The sequence below is a fragment of the Rhinatrema bivittatum genome, chromosome 9, assembly GCF_901001135.1.
Source record: "Rhinatrema bivittatum chromosome 9, aRhiBiv1.1, whole genome shotgun sequence".
NCBI lineage: Eukaryota > Metazoa > Chordata > Amphibia > Gymnophiona > Rhinatrematidae > Rhinatrema > Rhinatrema bivittatum.
The window spans coordinates 141,771,442-141,792,865 of NC_042623.1; the positions used below are offsets into that span (position 1 = coordinate 141,771,442).

At 44.1% G+C, this 21,424-nt stretch overlaps 1 protein-coding gene across 3 annotated transcripts in view; it reads left to right on the forward strand.

Annotated features, from left to right (window-relative positions):
* CLSTN2 (calsyntenin 2) overlaps window positions 1–21,424 on the forward strand; it is a 1,635,505-nt gene that overhangs the window by 1,533,822 nt on the left and 80,259 nt on the right. For all 3 annotated transcript variants that reach the window (XM_029615596.1, XM_029615595.1, XM_029615597.1), the window contains one exon: window positions 17,478–17,626. In XM_029615596.1, the coding sequence (XP_029471456.1) occupies window positions 17,478–17,626 (149 nt within the window). The remainder of the gene's footprint in view (window positions 1–17,477; window positions 17,627–21,424) is intronic.

Below are 21,424 nucleotides of genomic sequence, written 5' to 3' on the forward strand. Positions count from 1 at the left end.
CCCCCCCCCCCAAATCTTTGTTTTACCTTTTGTGCCTGCCTCGGGGCAGGCGCAGATTGCACGCACCGGCAGCCTGCTGGCACGCGATCCCCCAGCACAGCGGCGATCTGGATGGACCATTTTTGAAAACAGGATACTGAAGTTGATGGAACCTCAGTAAGACCCACTATGGCAATTCTTATGTTATTTTTTGCACTTTTCATCTTAGGGACTCTATGGAAGGAGTAAGTGGGGGTCAAGAAGGTCCTGGCAAAATTTTCATAGGCAGGCAAGGAAACAGAGGGGCCCAAGGAGGCTTTGGTTGGGTTTGACTTAGGCCTTGTAGCTTTTTTAGCCAGGTGTCTCTCCAAAGACACACATACCTGTGCTTGTGACTAGAGAAGTTTAATTTTTAATTTGCTAGACTGATTTCTTGTGATATTGTTCTCTTTTCTCCAGTATTTCCTGTTGCATGTTTTGAAATCTCTATCTATTTAATCTAGCTAGTGTTTTTAGACTCCTTGCTAGTGCATTGAAATGTGTGTGTTTGTAATTTATAGAATAAAGGGCTGCTATCTGCAGGAGCTGTTTGTTTCCTCCCAACCTGCCCCTCTCCCACTCCCCCTCCCCCCTAGGTTTTGTCTTCCTAAATAGTTCTTGTAAAGACTTGGTTAAGTGAATAATAAAACTAAAGTACCAATCTAACAGCTTGTATAATAGTCACTACAACCAGAATGGCTTTTATTCAGTGTAATATTTGTGGTGCTTATGTCCCAAGGCCTACCATTTGGAGACTTAAGGGTTGTCCAATTTATTTTCAACTGTCTGCAATGAAAATGGAAGTGATGCATTTGAATGAGGAATTGTTTTGATTTAAAAACCTTCCCTATCTTGATGCAATCAGAATATCTTCCTCAGCCTCCTCAGAAGATTCAGAATCCCAAGAATAAATGGTTTACTGTGGGATCTGGTAGAACAAGACATGGCTATAAGACACCCAATCTCCCCAACTGGACATCATCTTGAATACCCATCCTCACTCCCACAGAGAATTCAGACATCCAAGTTTCAGAATCCCAGCATTAACTGGATTACAGTCAGCTCTGGGAGAATAAGGCCTGTGATGAAGAGACTCTCTAAACTGTTACGCTTACATAATACTTTTTCTGCTTTGGCAAATGAAGATGCCCCAGCAACAGAACATGATGTGATATCTGAAAGGGAAGTAGTCACCCAATGCACCCAGAAAACCTCCAATATGGTCAAATGTCATGAAAGAAAGCTGCTTCTTCTGGGAGACTCTCTCATCAGAAGAACCAATTTGGGAACTCAGTTTGATAGGGACACAATGGTTAAATGCATTCCAGAATGCTCAACTAATAGAAATGCAAACCAGGTGGTCAGTGCAATTATGAAAGAAAGTAAGAACACTGATATCAATGTTATCATCCATCTGGGACCCAAAGACCTCACCATAAACGGTGTCTACAAGGTACAGGAAGATTTCCAAAATCTAGGGGAGATTAGACACATTCCTTTCCAAAAGTACTACTAGTTCATGGAAATTTCATATGTCTGGCTCAAAACCTGATATAAAGAAAATGATTTTGGATATATTGGAGGCTGGGGCTGTATATGGAACAATAAAAGATTATATGATAAGGATAGCCTACATTTGTCTGTGGCAGGAAAGAGGATGCTAAGTGAAGAATTCAAAGCGTATATTATCAGGCATTTAAACTAGAAAGTGGGAGGGGAAGAAGGTGGCTAGTGAAATTGGAATGTCACCCCAAGCAATACAGGAAGTGGGAAGACAAAATAAAATCAATAATTTCAAACATCAGAAAAGGCGACTAGGAAGAACAGCTGGAAAGATATGATACAAATGCTCGTAGTTTGAGCAATAAAATCCCAGACCTGCAGGCCCTAATGGTACAGGCAGAATTGGACATTGTTGCTGTTTCAGAGACATAGTTCACTGAGTCTCATGATTGGGATGTGGCCATCCTGGGCTATAACTTATTAAGCATGGACAAAGAGGACAGAAAAGGGGGAGGAGTAGCTCTTTAAGTCAAAAACAATATCCAAACAACTGAATTGCAAGGGTCATGGGATAAAGAAGAAATATTATGGACCGTCCTTAAAAGAGAAGATGGTGCTTCCATTTTTATTGGGTGATCTACAAGCCTTCAAGCCAAACTGATGAACTGGACAAAGACCTGATCAAGGATATCCAAAAGTTTGGAAAGAAGGGAGAAGTGTTGCTCATTGAAGATTTTAATTTTCCAGACGTGAATTGGAGCATCCCTTCTGTGGAATTTACAAAAAGTAGATAGATAGTGGATGCTCTTCAAGTTGCTCTGCTCAAAGAAATGGTAATGGAAATCACGAGGGAAGGTGTGATCCTCAATCTTGTGCTCACTAATGGGGATAATGTCTCTGATGTTTGGGTATGGGCTCACCTGAGCAGAAGTGATCATCAGGCGGTATGATTCAATATCACAAATAGGATACAGAGAAGTCACCCAAAGACCCATGTTTTGAATTTCACAAATATGAACTTTGTCAAAATGGGGATGTACCTGGAGGTAGAACTGGGAGAAAATGGGTGAGGTAGAATAACAGTGGGCCAAAATAAATGGATCTATTACAAAGGCAACACATCTATATGTTAGGAAAGTAAAGAAGAGTAAGAGGAGAAAGAAACTAACCTGGTTTTCTAAGGAGCTGGCAGAAAAAATTAAAGCAAAAAGAACAACATTCAAGAAGTATAAAGGATCTAAAAAAAAAAAGGAACACAAGGAAGACTCTGTTAAAAATGAGGACATGAAAAAAAAAGTTATTAAAGCTAAAAGTCAAGTGGAAGAAAGAATTGCAAAAGAGGTAAAGAGGGGAGACAAAACATTTTTCAGAAATATCAGAGAAAAAAGAGAGGCCCAAAGTGGTCCAGTAAAATTGAAAGGTGACAAGGAGCACTGGGTGGAGAGAGATGAAGAAATGGCGGAAATATTAAACAAATACTTCAGTTTAGTGTTCACTAAAGAAGACCCTGGAGAAGGACCGTTGCTGGTTGACAAGACCGTAGATGGAGATGGGGTAGATGAAACTCCATTTACAGAAGAGAATATATGGGAAGAGCTAGGAAAACTGAAAGTAGACAAGGCCATGGGGCCAGATGAGATTCATCCCAGGATACTGAGGGAGCTCAGAGATGTGCTGGTGGGTCCACTTCATGACCTGTTCAATAGATCCCTGGAAACAGGAGTGGTGCTGAGTGATTGGAGAAGAGTGGTGATGGTCCTGCTTCACAAGAGCCAGTATCAGAGAAGAAGCTGGAAACTACAGGCCAGTTAGCCTTATCTCGTTGGGGGGAAAAATTAATAGACACTCTGCTGAAGGAAAGGATAGTGAATGATCTACAATCATGATGATTGCTGGACTGGAGGCAGCATGGATTCACTATAGGAAGGTCCTGTCAGACAAATCTTATTGATTTTTTTGATTGGTTGACTAAAAAAATTGCATCAAGGAAGAGCACTCATTGTGACGTACTTGGATTTTAGCAAAGCTTTTGATACGATCCCACATAGGAGGCTTGTGAATAAAATGAGAAGCTTGGGATTGAGTGCCAAGGTAGTGGCATGGATTACAAACTGGCTGACAGAAGGCAGCATGAAATGGTAAATGCAATTTACTCTGAAGAGATAACATTGTTAAGCGGAGTGCCACAAAGATTGGAGTCGGGACAGCTTCTGTTCAATATCTTTGTAAGTGACAATGCAGAAGGAATAGAAGGTAAAGTTTGTCTATTTGCAGATGATACTAAGGTCTTCAACAGATGGACATGCTGGAAAGAGTAGAGAGAATGAGATGTGATTTAAGAATGGTTGGTCAAAGATATGGCAGCTGGGATTTAATGCCAAGAAGTGCAGAGCCATGCATCTGGGGTGCAGTAATCCAAAAGAGCTGTATGTAATGGGGGGTGAAGGGCTGTTGAGCATGGAACAAGAGAGGGACCTTGGTGTGATAGTGTCTAGCGATCTGAAGACGGCCAAGCAATTTGACAAGGCAATAGCAAAAGCCAGAAGAATACTGGGCTGCATAGAGAGAGGAATTACCACTAAAAAGGAGGTGATAATCCCCTTGTACAGGTCCTTTGTGAGGTCTCACCTGGAGTACTGTGTTCAGTTCTGGAGACTGTATCTCATAAGAGACAGAGAAAGGATGGTGGAGAGAACGTTGCCCAAACCACTTCTTGGAGTGAGCGTCCTCACTCCGACGGCCAGCAAATCTGCACTAGAGACCACTGTTCTGTCCGTACGTCTCATGTGGAATGCGAAAGTGGCCCCCAACCCCCGACGCTCATGCCTAATCCCCACCCCGAGTAAGTAGGTGGCCCTCCCATAGGGATTGAAATACCTGTCTAGGGCATAGGCACTTTAGTAAGTCTCTCTCTCTCTCTCTCTCTCTCTCTCTCTCTCTCTCTCTCTCTCTCTCTCTCTCTCTCTCTCTCTCTCTCTCTCAACATTGCGTGCGGTGCTAATGTTTTCGCGAATAGCGAAAACATCGTCGCACGCGATGTTTCCCCACTGCACGAAAGAAGCCTCATTTGCATTGGTAACGCCCCCTAATGCGATATTGGAAAATGAGGCCCTTAGTGACAATGTGGTTCTTTTATCTCTGGATCTATATCCAAGTAAGATCCTATTACAAGTTTAGTAGTAGTGAGTGATACATTTGTATAATTCAGCTAGGCTTTGAGCCACAACATTTCTATATTTCTGAGCCTAGCTTGAAGAGCTAGCATCCATGATATAATCCTACTGAAGGAAATTTGTTTTGTCACTTCTCAGAAAATTCATGGGTTGGTGACCAATTTCCATAATCAGTTTCTCCCATTGAACATAGCTTTAGAAGTGTTGAAGTGCCTAAATGGTGGACAGTAAAGCTTTCTCATGCTCAAAGTATTTCTTTTCAACCTCTGTCAAAGCTATACTAGCGTAAGCTAGAACTCTTTTATTGGTATCATGATTTTGTTACAGCACAACACTCACATATTTCCTAGTGAATCCTAATTCTAAGAAACAATCATGGCCACCTTCTAAATAGGTATGATGTGGAGTTTAGAACAGATACAAAGGCTCAGGTTGCCTCTACATAAAATGAATCACTGCCAAGCACCACACACTTATATACTTCTTGCTTATATATAATAAAATGTTATTGCTAATTTTTTTTTAATGAGAAATAGCATGTTGTAGCAAGAAACAGTGCTTGCATTAAAATTGAGGTAATACTAGATACATTAAAGTTAGTGTTAACCATATGAAATTGCATTTATGGTTTTAAAATATTTAAGGTCATTTTGCCCTGAAAGAAAAATCTGCCATCTCAGAATTCTTAGAATAGACACATAGGGGTAGATTTTAAGAGGCGCGCGAACAGCCTACTTTTGCTTGCGCATCAGACTCAAGCAAAAGTACGCTGGATTTTAGTAGATACGTGCGGAGCCGCGCGTATCCACTAAAATCCTGGATCGGCGCGCGCAAGGCTATCGATTTTGTATAGCCTGCGCGCGCCGAGCCGCGCTGCCTCCCCCCGTTCCCTCCAAGGAACGGGGGGAGGCACCCCTCACCTTACCCTCCCTTCCCCTACCTAACCCACCCACCCGGCCCTGTCTACACCCCCCCCCCTTACCGATGTCGGGGGATTTACGCCTCCCGGAGGGAGACGTAAATCCCCGCGCGCCAGCGGGCCTGCTGCGTGCCGGGCCGCGACCTGGGGGCGGGTACGGAGGGCGCGGCCACGCCCCCGGGCCGTAGCCACGCCCCGTACCCGCCCCCAAAACGCGGCCGACACGCCCCCGAAACGCCGCGTCGACCGGGCCCGCCCCCCGACACGCCCCCGACACGCCCCCCTCCGAAAACCCCGGGACGTACGCGAGTCCCGGGGTCTGCGCGCGCCGGTAGGCCTATGTAAAATAGGCTTACCGGCGCGCAGGGCCCTGCTCGCCTAAATCCGCCCGGTTTTGGCGGATTTAGGCGAGCAGGGCGCTGAAAATCCGCCCCATAGGCATTAGAACCAAGCAAATCCACAGGAAATGATGTGTTCAAATACTCAGTTCATCCAGAAATGTCTTAACAATAATAATAATAAATTTATTGTAAAAATATTCAAGAAAAGGCAGTCTGAACTGTATATGGTTGAGAAAATGCAATGAATTTATAGTAACAACTTCATCAGTCTTCCAACATGGGCCGTGTTTGTTTCAAAATTCTATGTAAGGCTGCTTTAAAGACCCTTGTGGTCTTTTTTTCTGCAGCCACTACAAAACATGGCCTGTATTGGGGTACCAACACTTGGATGAACTGAGTATTTGAACACATCCTTTCCTGTGGATTTATCTTTGGTATGTTTCTGTCCTCCACTTTTGCTTTGATTAGAACCAGACAGTCATGTGATAGCTAAAAAGTACCAAACGTACAGTACCGTGTCTGCTTTTGTAAGATAAGAAAGTTAGTCACAGGAAGATACATCTGTTACTTTTAGATTAAGAATCTAGACCATCTAGATTGGGGAAGTAGATCATCCCTAGCTGTATGTTCAGAACTGGCCTTCTGCCCAGAACAGCTAAGGCTGCCAAAAGAGAAACTATCCACCGATATTTGAATGTATGCCCAGATAGACAGGAAGAGTCTTCCTGTCGTTTAAAATATACTGGCATAATATTTGTAGTTACAGGCAGAAACCATTCTGTAATCATATTTTATATTTTAAATGCTTTCCTTTCAAGTATTTAACAAGAGAGAAATATTTCCCTTACAATAAAAAAAATACTACATTTAGAAGAAACATTAAGAAGTACTGCATTGACATTAAAATATTGCAATATCTAAAAAAGTAAGTAACTACAGCAGGTTCAGACAGCTCAGGACCAAAAGCTGAGACATACTTGTGCATGTGATATGTAACATACAACGTGTGGACCTCACATAGCAGATGGCAAGAACAAGGAACCAAACTATGTTAATGCAGAGAGTCCTGGATTGTAGCCCAGGCTTGGCTATCGATCCATAAGTGGGTGGTAACCCAGTACTAATTCCACAATTAGGTGAATATAAGAGAGAGGTTTAGAAGCAGTTCTTTACATTGAGTGGGAAACCTACCCAACATCTGTTTTTTGTAACCTACTCTGAACTACGGAGAAGCAGGCTATAAATATTTTTAAATAAATAAATAAATCTGCCCATGATGACCACAGTACCTGATGTGTTGTCATCTCTCCCTCTGAGACCCTTCTTTGTAGACATTTCTGAGGATGAAACAGGGATGTTATTGCTCAGGAAGGTTCCTACTATAAATATTCTTTTAGACCATTCTCTTACATGATCTTCTATATATGCTCTTTTATATGGTATTGCTTCATATATTTAGTTATATGCTAGGCTAAGATATTGCATACTTTGCTGCTACATTGTTGATTTCATTGCCTATAATTTTTGGGGAAGTGTTTGTTGAGAGTTATATTACTGCTAGTTCTTGTGTAGGAATATAAGCTCATATATATTCTTTTGCCAATTTCTCTCAGTGTTTGTGCCTTATTTCCGCTGGGTCATTCAGGGAGCACATCCCACCCCACAGCCACACTACAAGGCGAGACTAGGGCTTTAATCAGAATGTTGTTCAGCTCATTCATAACTAACTTTGCTTGGATACTGTTGCATCCTTCGGTCTCAGATGTCTTCGAACTCTGTGCCTTACCTTTCTTCCTTCTCTGTCCACAAGCCTTGGGAAGATGGCTGCTGCCACATCATCATGCCGCTTTCTCCGGCATCCCCGGAATGGCTAGAGCGATGGTGTTCGCCATAGTTCTCTTAGCCACGTCATGGTGGGAACCTCGGGGCGGCCCCTCCGAGTGACGTCACGCCACATGGGTATTTAGCCTGCCCTTCATTTGCTAACAAGCTGAGTTAGCAAGGATTGGATTGCCTCCGGTCTAAGCTACTCTGCTGCTTCCTTGCTGCTGCTGGAAGTTCTCTCTGCCCTCCGGGGACATTCACCTCTAACCTAGGTACCTGCTCCTTGGGGGCCCTAAGCTTTCTTTCAGGTGCCTATTTGGGATACCGGGTACTCGCTCCTCAAGGGCCTGCTCTCTCTGCCTTGGTGCCTGCAAACGAACTATTTCTGCCTGCCAAGATCTTCATCAAATACAGCTATCTATTCAGTAAGTAAACTAATCTTATCAGCTTGTCTCACCTTCAGCTTCAACACTGCGAGTCTACATACAGGACTCTCTCCTCTACCCAGTGCAGCCTACCATCATTGGAGTGTAGGATGGGTCTCCTCTGCCGAGGACCCCTGGACTTCTCTACTGTGTTACCTCACTGCTGCCACCCCCTGGACAGTACCACCAAGCTGTATAATAAACATGAATTCTCTGTGTCTGTGTGTATAGAGTCTAGCCTAGTTCTGCAGTTCCTCATGGGGCTCCTCCCCATGGGAGTGGTCTTCTCCGCAGTACCCAAGAATCCACTCAAACACCTTGAAACCATAACAGATTGCTAACTCCATGGATTCAGCTCAGCTCACTGCTTTGCAGGCCATTCCAGGCCTGGCCCAGCGAATCTCCGAACAACAGAATTCATTGGATAACCTGACTGTTGCCTTTAACCAGCTACATGCACAGATGAATACACTGACTTCCGCAGGTAAAGAAGTTACACCGCCTGAAGTGACAGTCAAAACTACAGTGCCTCTATCTGTTCCAACATGCTTCTCGGGTGAAGTGTGGAAATGTAGAGGATTTATCAATCAATGTTGCATGCACTTTTCTCTGCAACCTAACCATTTCCCTACAGCGTATGCCAAGACCACCTATCCTTTCGTATCTGGACAGAAGAGCGCTGGCTTGGGCCTCACCGCTGTGGGAGTGCAATGACCGTATCTGGAATGATCTTGCCGGGTTTCGTGAACTGTTCAAATCAGTATTTGATGACCCTGCCCGCTATACTACTGCAGGATCTACTTTGGTTCATCTGAAACAAGGTAATAAACCTTTACCAGACTTTGCCATAGAATTCAAGACATTGGCTTCTGAATTACACTGGGACCCTAGATACCTGAAGACCCTCCTGCCTGAAGGACGAGCTGGCAGCTCGAGAGATGCCTGAGTCCTTAGCAGAACTGATGAAATTGGCAACAAGGATTGATCGCCGACATCGTGACAAGGTTCAAGAGGTCAAGAGCCCCAGAAGACCACTTCAGGGAGAGACGCGAGTCAAGTCTGTACCCAGGCCTATACCTCCAGGTCCTGTTGCTGGTGAAAAAGAACCAATGCAATTGGGCCGCAGTCATTTGACTTCAAAAGAGAGATGAACTTGAAAGAGATTAGGACTATGCATGTATTGTGGACATGCTGGTCATGCTGTTCCAACATGCCCTATATATCCGGGAAACTGGCAGACCTAAGTCCTGTTGGAGGACTCTTCTTAGGTCTAACTGCACCCTCTCCTCCACTCTCTCTTCCAGTATCCTTAATCTGCAGACCTCTAGAATACCAGATCCTTGCCTTAGTGGACTCTGGGGCAGGGGTAAACTTCATTTTGAAATGTCTAGTGGAACATTTGTGGATCCCCACTACCACCATGACATCTCCTCTACTCCTGTCCTCTATTTATGGAGAGCCCTTACGGGTGAAGTAACCCTGCTTAGAGAACCAGTAAGCCTACGTACTGGTGCTCTTCATACAGAGTAGGGGTGTGCATTTGTTTGCAACATATTGACAATCCACAACATATAGGGCCATATTCGTTGTATTCGTGGGGAAGTGAAATGTATCGCGATTCCCACAAATACAACAAATCTTCACCGAATTATTTGGCTGTCTAAAGGAGCAAATTTAAACAAAACCCCCACCCTCCTGACCCCCCTAAGGCATTCCAAAACTCTCTGTTGGTCTGCGGGGGTCCGAGAGCCATCTACTGAACTCACGCCATTGGCTGCCGGTGTTCAAAATGGCACCGATAGCCCCTGTGACATAGTAAGGGCAAAGGCTATCGGCGCCATTTTGATTACTGGCAACCAATGGCCTGAGTGCAGGAGATCGCTCACGGACCCCGCTGGACCACCAGGGACATTTGCCAAGTCTTGGGGGGGCCCTCCTGATCCCCACAAGACTTGCCAAAAGTCCCTGGTGGTCCAGCGGAGGTCCGGGAGCGATCTCCTGCATTCAGGCCATTGGCTGCCAGTATTCAAAATGGTGTCGATAGCCTTTGCCCTTAATATGTCACAGGGGCCGACCAATGGCACCGGTAGCCCCTGTGACATAGTAAGGTCAAAGGCTATCGGTGCCATTTTGAATACCGGCAGCCAACGACATGAGTGCAATAGATGGCTCCTGGACCCCCGCTGGACCACCAGGGAGTTTTGGTAAGTCGTGAGGGGATTGTAATTAATTAAATTTTAGCTGGGAAATGAATAAGAATGGAACTCATGAACAGATTGGGGACCCCTTGCCGAATACAACGTATCTGCCCCCCCCCCCCCCACAAATACGAATACCAAATGTAATGTATGTGGTCCCTCTGCACATCCCTAATACACAAACTATTTCCTTCTTTGTGCTAGAGAAGGCCATGCACCCTTTGGTACTTTGGTTACCGTGGCTGCAGAAACATATGCCACAATTCAACTAGGCCACTTTGGAGCTTTCACGTTGGGGTCCAGATTGCCATGGCAAATGACTTATGGAAGTTTCTCCTATATCATGCATGCCAACTACCCCATTGTTGCCTGGGTTGCTTCCTCAATATGCATCTTTTCAAGATGTATTTTCTAAAGAAGCCATTCATGTATTACCTCCACACAGATCCTATGACTGTGCCATCAATTTGAAGCCTAATACAGAACCACCCAAAGGAAGGGTTTACTCTCTATTGTAGAGAATAAAGCGATGTCAGAGTACATCCAAGAGAATCTCCAGAGAGACTTCATAAGACCTTCCAAGTCTCCGGCCGGTGCAGGCTTCTTCTTCGTGGGGAAGAAGGACAGAACATTACGTCCATGTATTGATTACAGAGGCCTGAATGAGATCACCGTAGAGGGTCACTATCCCTTACCACTCATCTTGGAGCTATTCGACAGGTTACAGGGAGCCAAGATATTCTCCAAGCTTGACCTCAAGGGAGTGTATAACAGTTCGCATCCACTCTAGTGATGAATGGAAGCAGGCTTTTAATACCCGTCATGGGCACTTTGAATATCTGGTGATGCCCTTTGGCTTGTGCAATGCCCTGGCCATCTTTCCAAACATGATGAATGACATTCTGCTTGATCTACTCTACCAATGTGTCGTTTTCTACTTAGATGACATCTTGATATTCTCACAGGACCTGCAATCCCACCAGAAGGATGTCAAAAGAGTTCTACAGAGACTTCGTGAGAACCGCTTATACGCCAAGTTGAATAATGTGAATTCCACAAAGAATCCGTGCCCTTCTTAGGGTACATTGTCTCAAACAAAGGTTTCCAGATGGACCCTCAGAAGCTTGAGAGTATTCAAAAATGGACTCAACCCACTTGCCTAAAAGCTCTAAGATGATTTTTGGGTTTTACAAACTACTACAGGACCTTCATCAAAGATTACTTTTCATTAACAGTGATGACTAAGAAGGGAGCCAATGTTGCCACTTGGTCTATGGAAGTCATGACAGCATTTCAGAAGTTAAAAGACGCCTTTTCAAGCAAACCATGTCTCCACCATACGGACCCTACATGACCCTTCATTGTGGAGGTTGATGCCTCTGACATTGGTGTAGGAGCCTTGCTAAGCCAGACCAGTGACTCTAAGATCTTGCACCCCTGTTCATTCTTTTCCTGATGCTTCTCACCAGCGGAGAAGACCTACAGCATTGGGGATAAAGAATTGCTGGCAATAAAGATGGCATTTGAAGAATGGTGCCCCTGGCTTGAAGGTGCACAACATCAGATCACTGTCTTTACTGATCATAAAAATCTGGAGTACATTCGCACGCTCAACGCCTTAACCATAGACAGGTGAGATGGTCCCTGTTCTTCAACAGATTTGACTTTGTGCTGAAATATCACCCTGGTGATAAGAATGTCAGAGCGGACGCATTATCTCGCTCTTTTCTCTCTGAAGACGTACCTGATGAACCCTAGCATATCATTGACTCGAAGAGAATTATGCTGACAGCTACACATCCTGTACCTGCAGGCAAGACCATTATACCCCACAATTTAAGGAAGAAATTGCTAGCTTGGGCTCACGACTCGAAACTGACTAGACACCCTGGTCAAAGGCGAACACTGGCTAAACTACAGAAGTACTATTGGTGGCCCACCATGAAGGAAGACATTCTAGCATACGTAGCTTCCTGTTCCAATTGTGCCAAACAGAACCCTCCACCTGGACGTCCTTGGGGCCTGCTTCAACCCTTGCCAGTACCAGACAAACCCTGGACCCACATTGCTAAAGACTTTGTGGTGGACTTGCCACTTTCTGGTGGTAACAATACCATCTGGATAACAGTGGTTCAATTCTAAAAGATGGCTCACTTTGTGGCTCTCCCTGGCTTGCCTTCAGCCATGGAACTTACTAAACTATTCATCAGTCACATCTTTCGCCTACATGGCATGTCAAAACACATTGTTTCTGACAGAGGAGCTCAATTTACAGCCAAGTTCTGGAAAGCCTTGTTAAGAAATTCGACATCACACTTGACTTCACCTCTGCGTACCATCCTCAGTCAAATGGCCAAACTGAGAGAATGAACAGAACTCTCAAACAGCTCCTCCACGCCTATGTTGGTACATGACAGAATGACTGGGCTGAACTGTTGCCCTGGACTGAATTTGCCATCAATTCACATCCAGCATCATCTACTGGATCTACACTTTTTTAAATGGTCTACGGACGACAACCGTTACCACCTTTACCACTTCCACTTTCAGTGTCGCCTTGGCAGCTCAATCTACTGCCAAAGACATACAGCAGCTCTGGAGAGAGACTAAAGAGATGCTCCAAAAGCAGGACAAAGATCAAAGAAAGGCTATGACGCTCACCATTGCAAAGCTCCTGAATTTCAGCCTGGTGACAAGGTCTGGCTGTCTACCAAACATCTAAGACTCAAGCTTCCATCTGCTTGATTTGCTCCATGCTTTGTTGGACCCTTTCCCATCCTTTGATGATTGGGCTCACTTACCTAAAGTCTGAAACTTCCTCCAACTATGAAGATTCATAATGCGTTCCATGTTTCGCTGCTGAAACCACTTGTTCTTAGTAAGTTTTCCGCCAAGACACCTGAACCTACTCCTGTTGATGCAAAAGAAGACATTGAGTACAAGGTTGATGCCATCCTTGAATTGAGAAAGAGAGGCAGAGTTTGGGAATATCTCCTGTCATGGGAGGGATACGGACCAGAAGAAAACTCTTGGGAACCATTGGCTAATATCATGGACAAAAGATGCTTCATCAATTTCATCAATCGCATCCTCAAAAACCAAGACCAGGTAGGGGGTCTGGTGGGGGCCCTTTGAAGGGGGGTACTGATGCATCCGTCGGTGTCAGACGGCTTCGACCTCTGTGCCTCATCTTTCTTCCTTCTCTCTCTCCACAAGCCATGGGAAGATGGCTGCTGTCGCATCATAATGTCGCTCTCTCTGGTGTCCCTGGAATGGCTACGATGACGGTGTTCACCATGGTTCTCCTGAGGGCCTCCTAGAGTGCGCGCGTGCACACCACCCATGTCTTTATCTACGTCATGGCGGGAACCTCAAGGGTGGCCCCTCCGAGTGACGGCATGCGATCCGGATTTTTAGCCTGCCCTTTGTTTGCTAACAAACTGAGTTAGCAAGGATTGGATTGCCTCCGGTCTAAACTACTCTGCTGTTTCCTTGCTGCCACTGGAAGTTCTCTCTGCCCTCTGGGGCCATTCACTTCTAACCTGGGTACCCGCTTCTCGGGAGCCCTAAGCTTTCTTTCAGGTGCCTATCTGGGATACCGGGTACTCGCTCCTTGAGGGCCTGCTCTCCCTGCCTTGGTGCCTGCAAACCAACTACTTCTGCCTGCCAGGATCTTCATCAAATACAACTATCTATTCAGTGAGTAAACTAAACATATCAGCTTGTCTCACCTTCAGCTTCCTCGCTGCAAGTCTACATCCAGGACTCTCTCCTCTACCCAGCACAGCCTACCATCATTGGAGTGTGGGATGGGTCTCCTCTGCCAAGGATCCCTGGACTTCTCTACTGGGTTACCTCACTGCTGCCACCCCCTGGACAGTACCACCAAGATGTATAATAAACACAAGTTCTCTGTGTCTGCATGTATAGGGTCTAGCCTAGTACTGCAGTTTCTCATGGGGCTCCACCTCGTGGGAGTGGCCATCTCCGCAGTACCACTCAAACACCTCGAAACCATAACAGTGTCATAGTCCATCTGGATAGAGGGACTCTTTTGTTTAGTTGTCATAATCAGTAACTATCCTTATTCTTCAGAATGGGCCATATGGGGTTATTATAAGTACTATTGCATTGCCTGATAATTCATCTTCCTTCTAAGATGTTTAGAATTTTTGGTACTGATTCATAGGAAGCCTAAAGGATTTTGTATTGGCATATAAAAACTGGCTTATCATCAGAGTCTGTAGGCAGTTAGGTGGCATGTAAGTCACTCAGGCCATAATCATAAGTATCAGTAGCAAAGAGGTCTTTGTACTGATATAACAGTTCTTATAGCCAAGCCTTTTCAGACTCATCTAAATGGGTATCGACTTCTGTGAGCTAATTTACCATTTCCTCAAATCTGGAAAGGGTTGATTTTGAGGAGTCTTGACCTTGTCTTCTATCTGCTCTGTGATATATGTCATGCTTACAACATTAATTTGGTGTGATTCTCCTGTTTCACCAGGTGGAATCTCTGTTTTGTCAAGCTCCCTTGACAATATCATATCATTTTCTATTTGGAACTTGGAAGATTTGTTATTATAGGGCCACAGAGTACTTAAATTGAGGCAGCTTCAGAGCAATGTTAGCCCAGGTCATGGCCCCATTCCTGAGAATGGTTCTTGCAGAGCTTAAGAATGTGTTGCTGGGAAAGGTTGAGTGTTCAGGAAACTTAATAGCTGAGGGCTGCATAGTGGAACCATAGTGACTTGGCAGGCTGGTAAAACATGATCAGACCTGGACTAAACCTTCATAGTGAGTAATGGTCTGGACTAATTACTGTATTATGTCTAGAGGATCTTAACCTGACAGTTTGCCTGAACCCCTTTATTCCATTCCCAGACTCACACTATCCAGAGTTGCTGAAGCAAACTTCTTAAATTTTATCCTGCTCTCCCCAGGATCCAATGTAGCTGTTACTAAATTGGCACAACATGGTTGGTAGAATTGGCCTTACTAAAAATCTAGCTGCCCTGTTCTGTAAAACTTGAAAGCATTTCAGATTGTATTTTTATGACTGGGGTAGTGGACCCTTGGGCCAGCCGTGCGGAGTGATGGCAGAAGGTGAAGGAGACTCCGCAGAGATGGAATGGCTGGGAGGCGGCACGGAGCCGGGAGACCAAACAGGGGCTTCACTCTGGAAGCCCGAGGTCCCCCAGGGAGGAGCCCGTGAGGACCTGGACCGCTGGGACTTAGGAGAAGTCTCCCGGAAAGAAGGATCAGCAGCATGAAGGATGGTCCAAGTTCAGGGCTGGGGGCAGACAAGAGAAACCAATAGATGAACTAGAGTCAGGTACCAGGAAGACAGTCCGAGGGCAAGGCAAGGCTGGAACTGGAACGGAAGCTGGTCGGGAGCGGAGGCAGGATCAAGGCTGGATCAGGAACGGAAGCTGGATCAGGAACAGAAGCTGGATTAGGAACGGAAGCTGGATCAAGGCTGGAGCAGGAACTGAAGCAGGATCAAGGCTGGAGCAGGAACGGAACAGCAACTAGATACTCACAATGGAGTGAACCTCATTGCAAGGCAGTTTCCTGGTGCAGGGCCTGGGTATATATACCCTGCTGACATTCTGCGGGCCAGCCGAGGTTTCCCACGCCTGCAGCTTTAAAAGCTGCCTCTTCGCGCGCGCGTATGCGGTGGGCGAGGACAAGTCCAGGAACTCGACGGTGTCTCCCTCGTGGAGACGCTGCAGCGGTGAGAGGCCTGTGCTGGCCTAGAATCACGTCGTGGGGACCCGGCAGACCATTGGGGCTGGTGGAGCAGGTAAGGACCCGGTCGCGGCAGCCGCGACCGGGATCGCAACATGTATTGTGCAATGCTATGGAATAGAAAGCTGCAGTAGTTGATGCGATTGGTGATCAGTGACTATATGACAGTATCAAGGTTGATGATGTTTCTCAGGACCTACACCTATCCTCTGGAGCTCTCATCCAAAAGAACTGTGACAAATGTATAAGTACTCCCATTTCAAAAAAGAAGTATAAGACTGACATTTCCTCCAGGCCTTTAATGCAAAACTCTTAATTACCCTCCACCCTGGAAAGTAGCAGAAAACTGGTTCCCCTCTTTGCTACATACACACACACACACATGGATTAGAACTAAAGTAACTGTTATAATAAACTACCTGACACCATTATGAGTGCCTGTAAGTTCTGCTATAACCCATTGTTTTGCTGTTTGTTTATTTCAAGATTAGTCCTTTCAATCTGTCTGCTTAAATCTAAAATGATTAGATTGCTACTGATTTCTGACTGTATGCTGCCATTCTAAGGTACTGTACTCTACCTTGGGTGAATTTCATATTCAGAAAGTCCAACTAAATAAATTACTATTTACATATTTTAAAGCCTGTTATGTAGGTATTAACTATGGAGTGAATTTTCAAAGGATTTACATACATAAAAGTAGCATATATTATAACAATTTTCAGAAACTCAGTTGTATGCATGTAAATCATTTTGAAAAATGACCTCCTTACTGTGTACATGTAGTGACCAAAATAAATGTACTTCTTTGTGCAGAAATCATATCTGATCTTTGATGGCATCATGATTCTGAATGTGTCGGCGTGTACTGCTCCTGGTTTTTAAACAATAGATTATTGCTGTTTCTCAAAATGTGACCTCCTGCAAGATCCATAATTATCCTGAGTAAAGAGAGAATTTTATTCAGATCACATTGTTTTCTATATCCATAAAAACTCCCAGACATAAAAATCCATCTGTCAGAAATGTGTCCTGTGTTTAGATGATCAAGAACCACAAGTTGTGATGACTTCTAATTCACAGTTTACCTAATTATACCTATAAAAATTAATGAGATGTATAGCAAGCCGAGAGACTGGTGGGTTTTTGTTATTGTACTTAAAAAGATTTCTAACAGCCGAGCATTTATGTAATGGTGACTTTAGTTGTTGAGATTTTCCATGCCTGTTCAGAAGAATGATTAATTTGCCTAAGATATATGCTACTCTGGTGTTCTTCCGTGAACAACTGGTACCCTAAATACTAATGCTGTCACTTTTCCTCAGTATCACTTCAACCCTTCTCAGTCAGTCCTTGTCATGGAAGGAGATGATATTCAGAAAATAAATCAAGCTCTCCAAAAGGTCTCATATATCAACTCGAGGCAGTTTCCTACTGCAGGCATACGGCGTCTCAAAGTCTCCTCTAAAGTGCAGTAAGTTCACCTCACTTAATTTATTCTAGGACACCTGTTAGACTGTCATTCTTACTTGTGTTGTCTTCTAATATTAAATATTAGAACTAGTTGCAAAACTAATTGAAGCAATTTTACATTTGCCATGTCTTTTATTCCAAATGGGATGGAAAGTAATCATTTTTCAATTTTAAAATAACTTGCGAGCCATCTCCTTAAGAGAAAACTAAAAGCTGTTCCCATTTTAAATGTTTTCAGAGGGTATTTTGTGTGTGTGTGTGTGGCTGGTTTGTGGTATCTGAATCACTCTTGGAAGGTTCTAGGGTTCTAAGCTCCTCTTATTTCTACTTCTATTTTGGAATATTATTTAGTGAAGCAGGGCTTAAGTAAACCTATCTTAGGAACTGTTTGTTATGCAAACAAATACATTACTCACTGAAAAACAGAGCTTGATATCTTTCAGAGGATAAAAGATATTTTTGTATGGGAACTGAGACCAATGAATTAACACCTTGGAGATTGTTCCATTATTGGTACTGAAACGGGACTGGTGGTATAGAAAGATAGATAAATATTAGAATTGACATCTTTGATGCATTAAATAGTGCGTGTAAACATATAGGGGCAGATTTTCAAAGCCCTATGCACGCCGGGCCTATTTATAAAAGGCCCAGCGGTGCGCGTAAAGCCCTGGGACACGTGTAAGTTCCGGGGCTTGAAAAAAAGGGCAGGGGCATGGCCAGAGCCTCCAGGCACAGCGGCCATTTGCCGCTGTGCTTGGGATCGCTGGCTGGCTATCGGCCGGCACGTGAAACTTGTGCCTGCCCAAGGCAGGCGTAACTGGGTAAGAAAATTTTTTTAGGGGGGTTTAGCTTAGGGCTGGGGAGCGGGAGAGTTAGGGGAAGGGAAGGGAAGGTGGGGTGGGGTGGGGGGTAGGGAAGTTCCCTCCAAGGCCGCTCTGATTTCGGAGTGGCATGGGAGGGAACGGAGGAAGGCAGAGCGGCTTGGGGCGCTCAAGGTGCACAATTGTGCACCCCCTTGCGCGCACTGACCCCTGATTTTATAGCATGCACACGACTGCACGCGCATGTTATCAAATCAGGCATACATTTGTGCGCGCCAGGTTGCGCGCACAAATGTACGCCGCGCGCGTATGTTTTAAAATCTGCCCCAATTTTAGGAATTTTGATAAACTTAAAAAAAGATATTTGAGCTTTATGTTTATCAGCTAGTACTGTAGATGTCAAATTTGAGTACAGTATTTTGTTGTGATAATTAAGGGTAATACTATCTAATTAACTTGCTGTAGACTTCACTATCAAATATTAATTAAATGCCCAGTAGTTACCCTCATGTTGATTGTATAAAGGATATCATTACCAGCAGTTAGCATTACTGTAGTTACAGTACACTGTAAATCAATAGTCAATATTTTATCGAGTTAGAGGGAAATTTTCAAAGGAACTTCTGCAGGCAAAGTACAGCAGTCTCTACTTACAGGAATGGTCCTTTAGAAAATTGTGTGACTTATGCAAGCGTGAAAATACAAAAGGGGAGTGTTTGGGGGGTGGGGGGTGGAGTATAGGCAGGGTTGGGACTTAAACATTCTTTTTCATAAAAAAAAAAATATACAAACACATTTTCTCAGCAAACCTTTACACACTAAATAGCAGGTGCAATTGTCTTTGTGTCATTTTGCATGATAACTTACAAAGCGGAAAAATATATGAGTACACTTTGAAAAATGTTGCAACTTATACAAATATTTGCCAGCTAACTTATTCACAATGTTACAAAATTACCCCCTTAGAATGGATAATGTGAGCATTTGATTATTTCAATATCTAATATCTTCCCTCTATTAAAATGTCTGATGAGATGCAGTCTATTCAGGCTGCTGTCTTAGGGCAGGCTAAGATTTATTTATTCATCAAGGTGTATGAAAAAGTGGGAGTGAAACGTGGGAATGTGAAACATGGATCAAGCTAAATTAATATTCATGTTTTCATTCCATTAGTTTGATTTATGTTGATACCAAAAGTGTTAGCTTGTATACAACTGTTTAGTGGTTAAAAAATGTATTGTGATTTTTTTGAGATAGAAAATTTAGCAAAATTTAAAAAGGAAATTAAAAAGCAGAGACAAAAGTGAAAGATTATATTTAATTCAAAAGCTACTCTTTTATGGTCCTGCTTCAACATTTTGAGGGTAATTTTCAATAGTATAAAATTCAGCACTAGAGCTCAATAAAAGTTTTGCTTCATTTTGTTTTTTCCCCTTTTTTGTTTGTTTGTTTTTTTATTTTGTTCTTTTCATTTTTCATTTAGTGTGCTCTATTTGAGTTAGTGCAAGCTAAGGCTTACAGTCACTAAGCCATGCTGTTTTTTTCACAGGAGGTGTTCCACTATTGTTGGTGGGGTGTACCACTGCAATAGTGGGGCACCCCCCTACAAAGCAATGTTATTTTGTCTCACGGACAAACACCAGGGAGAAAAGAACATGGTGAGTTGCCTTTTAACACAACGGCAGGCCCAACCTCAGTGTACTACCATGGCCTTAAAAAGCCGCTGGCCCCCCAAAAATTGTGCCACCAAAATAGGGAAGCTGAGCGGGGGCCAGTGCTAATCTCTGGCTCATCGGCACCAACACATGGCAAGGTCCAATCCCCAGACCTTGTCTCAGTCACATGGCTGGGGCAAGGTCAGGTTGGCACCAATTTGGAAAATGGCGCCAACTGCCGAGTGTGAAGGTGCGTCCTGGCCCCAATGTGGAACCCTCTACTATTTTTAAAGGTGTGTGGGGGTGTAGGGGTGGGGTGGGCACCCAGACCATCTTTTTTGCATTTCCTTCTTTTGGGAAAGGGAGAGGTGGGTCCGGGCCAGGACCCTAATTTTTATTGTTAGTCTTGGGGGGTGGGGAATGGGACCATTACTGCACTGCTACAATTTTCTATTTTTAAAATTTTAGGAAGTTGGAGCCACTTTGAGTGATGGCCTTGGGTTAAGCCTTGGATCAGAACTGACTCCTTCTCAACCTCCCCATGTGGCCATGATATTTTTTTTTCTGGCTTTCTAAATGTGGGGCGGAAGCTTTGTAACCCACATTAGGGTCCTGGGCCTCCCACGTTATAGTAGATGGCTCCCGGACCCCTGCTGGACCACCAGGGAGTTTTGGTATGTCTTGGGGGGGTCAGGAGGGTGGGGGTTGTAGTTAATTACATTTTAGCTGGGAAATGAATAAGAATGGAATGCATGAACAGATTGAGGCCCCCCCTTGCCGAATGCAACGTATCTGCCCCCCCCCTCACGAATATGAATACCGAATGTAATGTATGCGGTCCCTCTGCACATCCCTAATGGATAGTAATTGCCATAACGCCTGATTTTAAAAAGTATTTACATGCTTAAAACTGGGTTTTACACTTGTAAATGCACTTTACCTGTGTAAGTGGTCCTTTCAAAATTGCAACAATATATGCCATTGTAAATGCACTTTATGCGAGTAAATAGCTTTTGAAAATTGCTACTCTAGTAGGTACATTTACACACGTACATCATTTCGCTAATTACCCCATTCAGTGCAGGTTACCCCAATGCCTTCTGTTATGGGTGGGAACTACCATTCCATGTAGGTTACCCCCAGTTAATAAGGGTTACCCCTTTTCTTCATTTCCATCCTTTAGCTACAAGGGATCCTCTTGTTAATCCCATGCCCTTTTGAATTCTGTTGCTGTTCTTGCCTTCACTGCCTTTTCCAGGTGGTAAAACATCATGGAAAAGCTGGTGGTTGCATTCCATGCAACCACCAGCTTTTCCATGA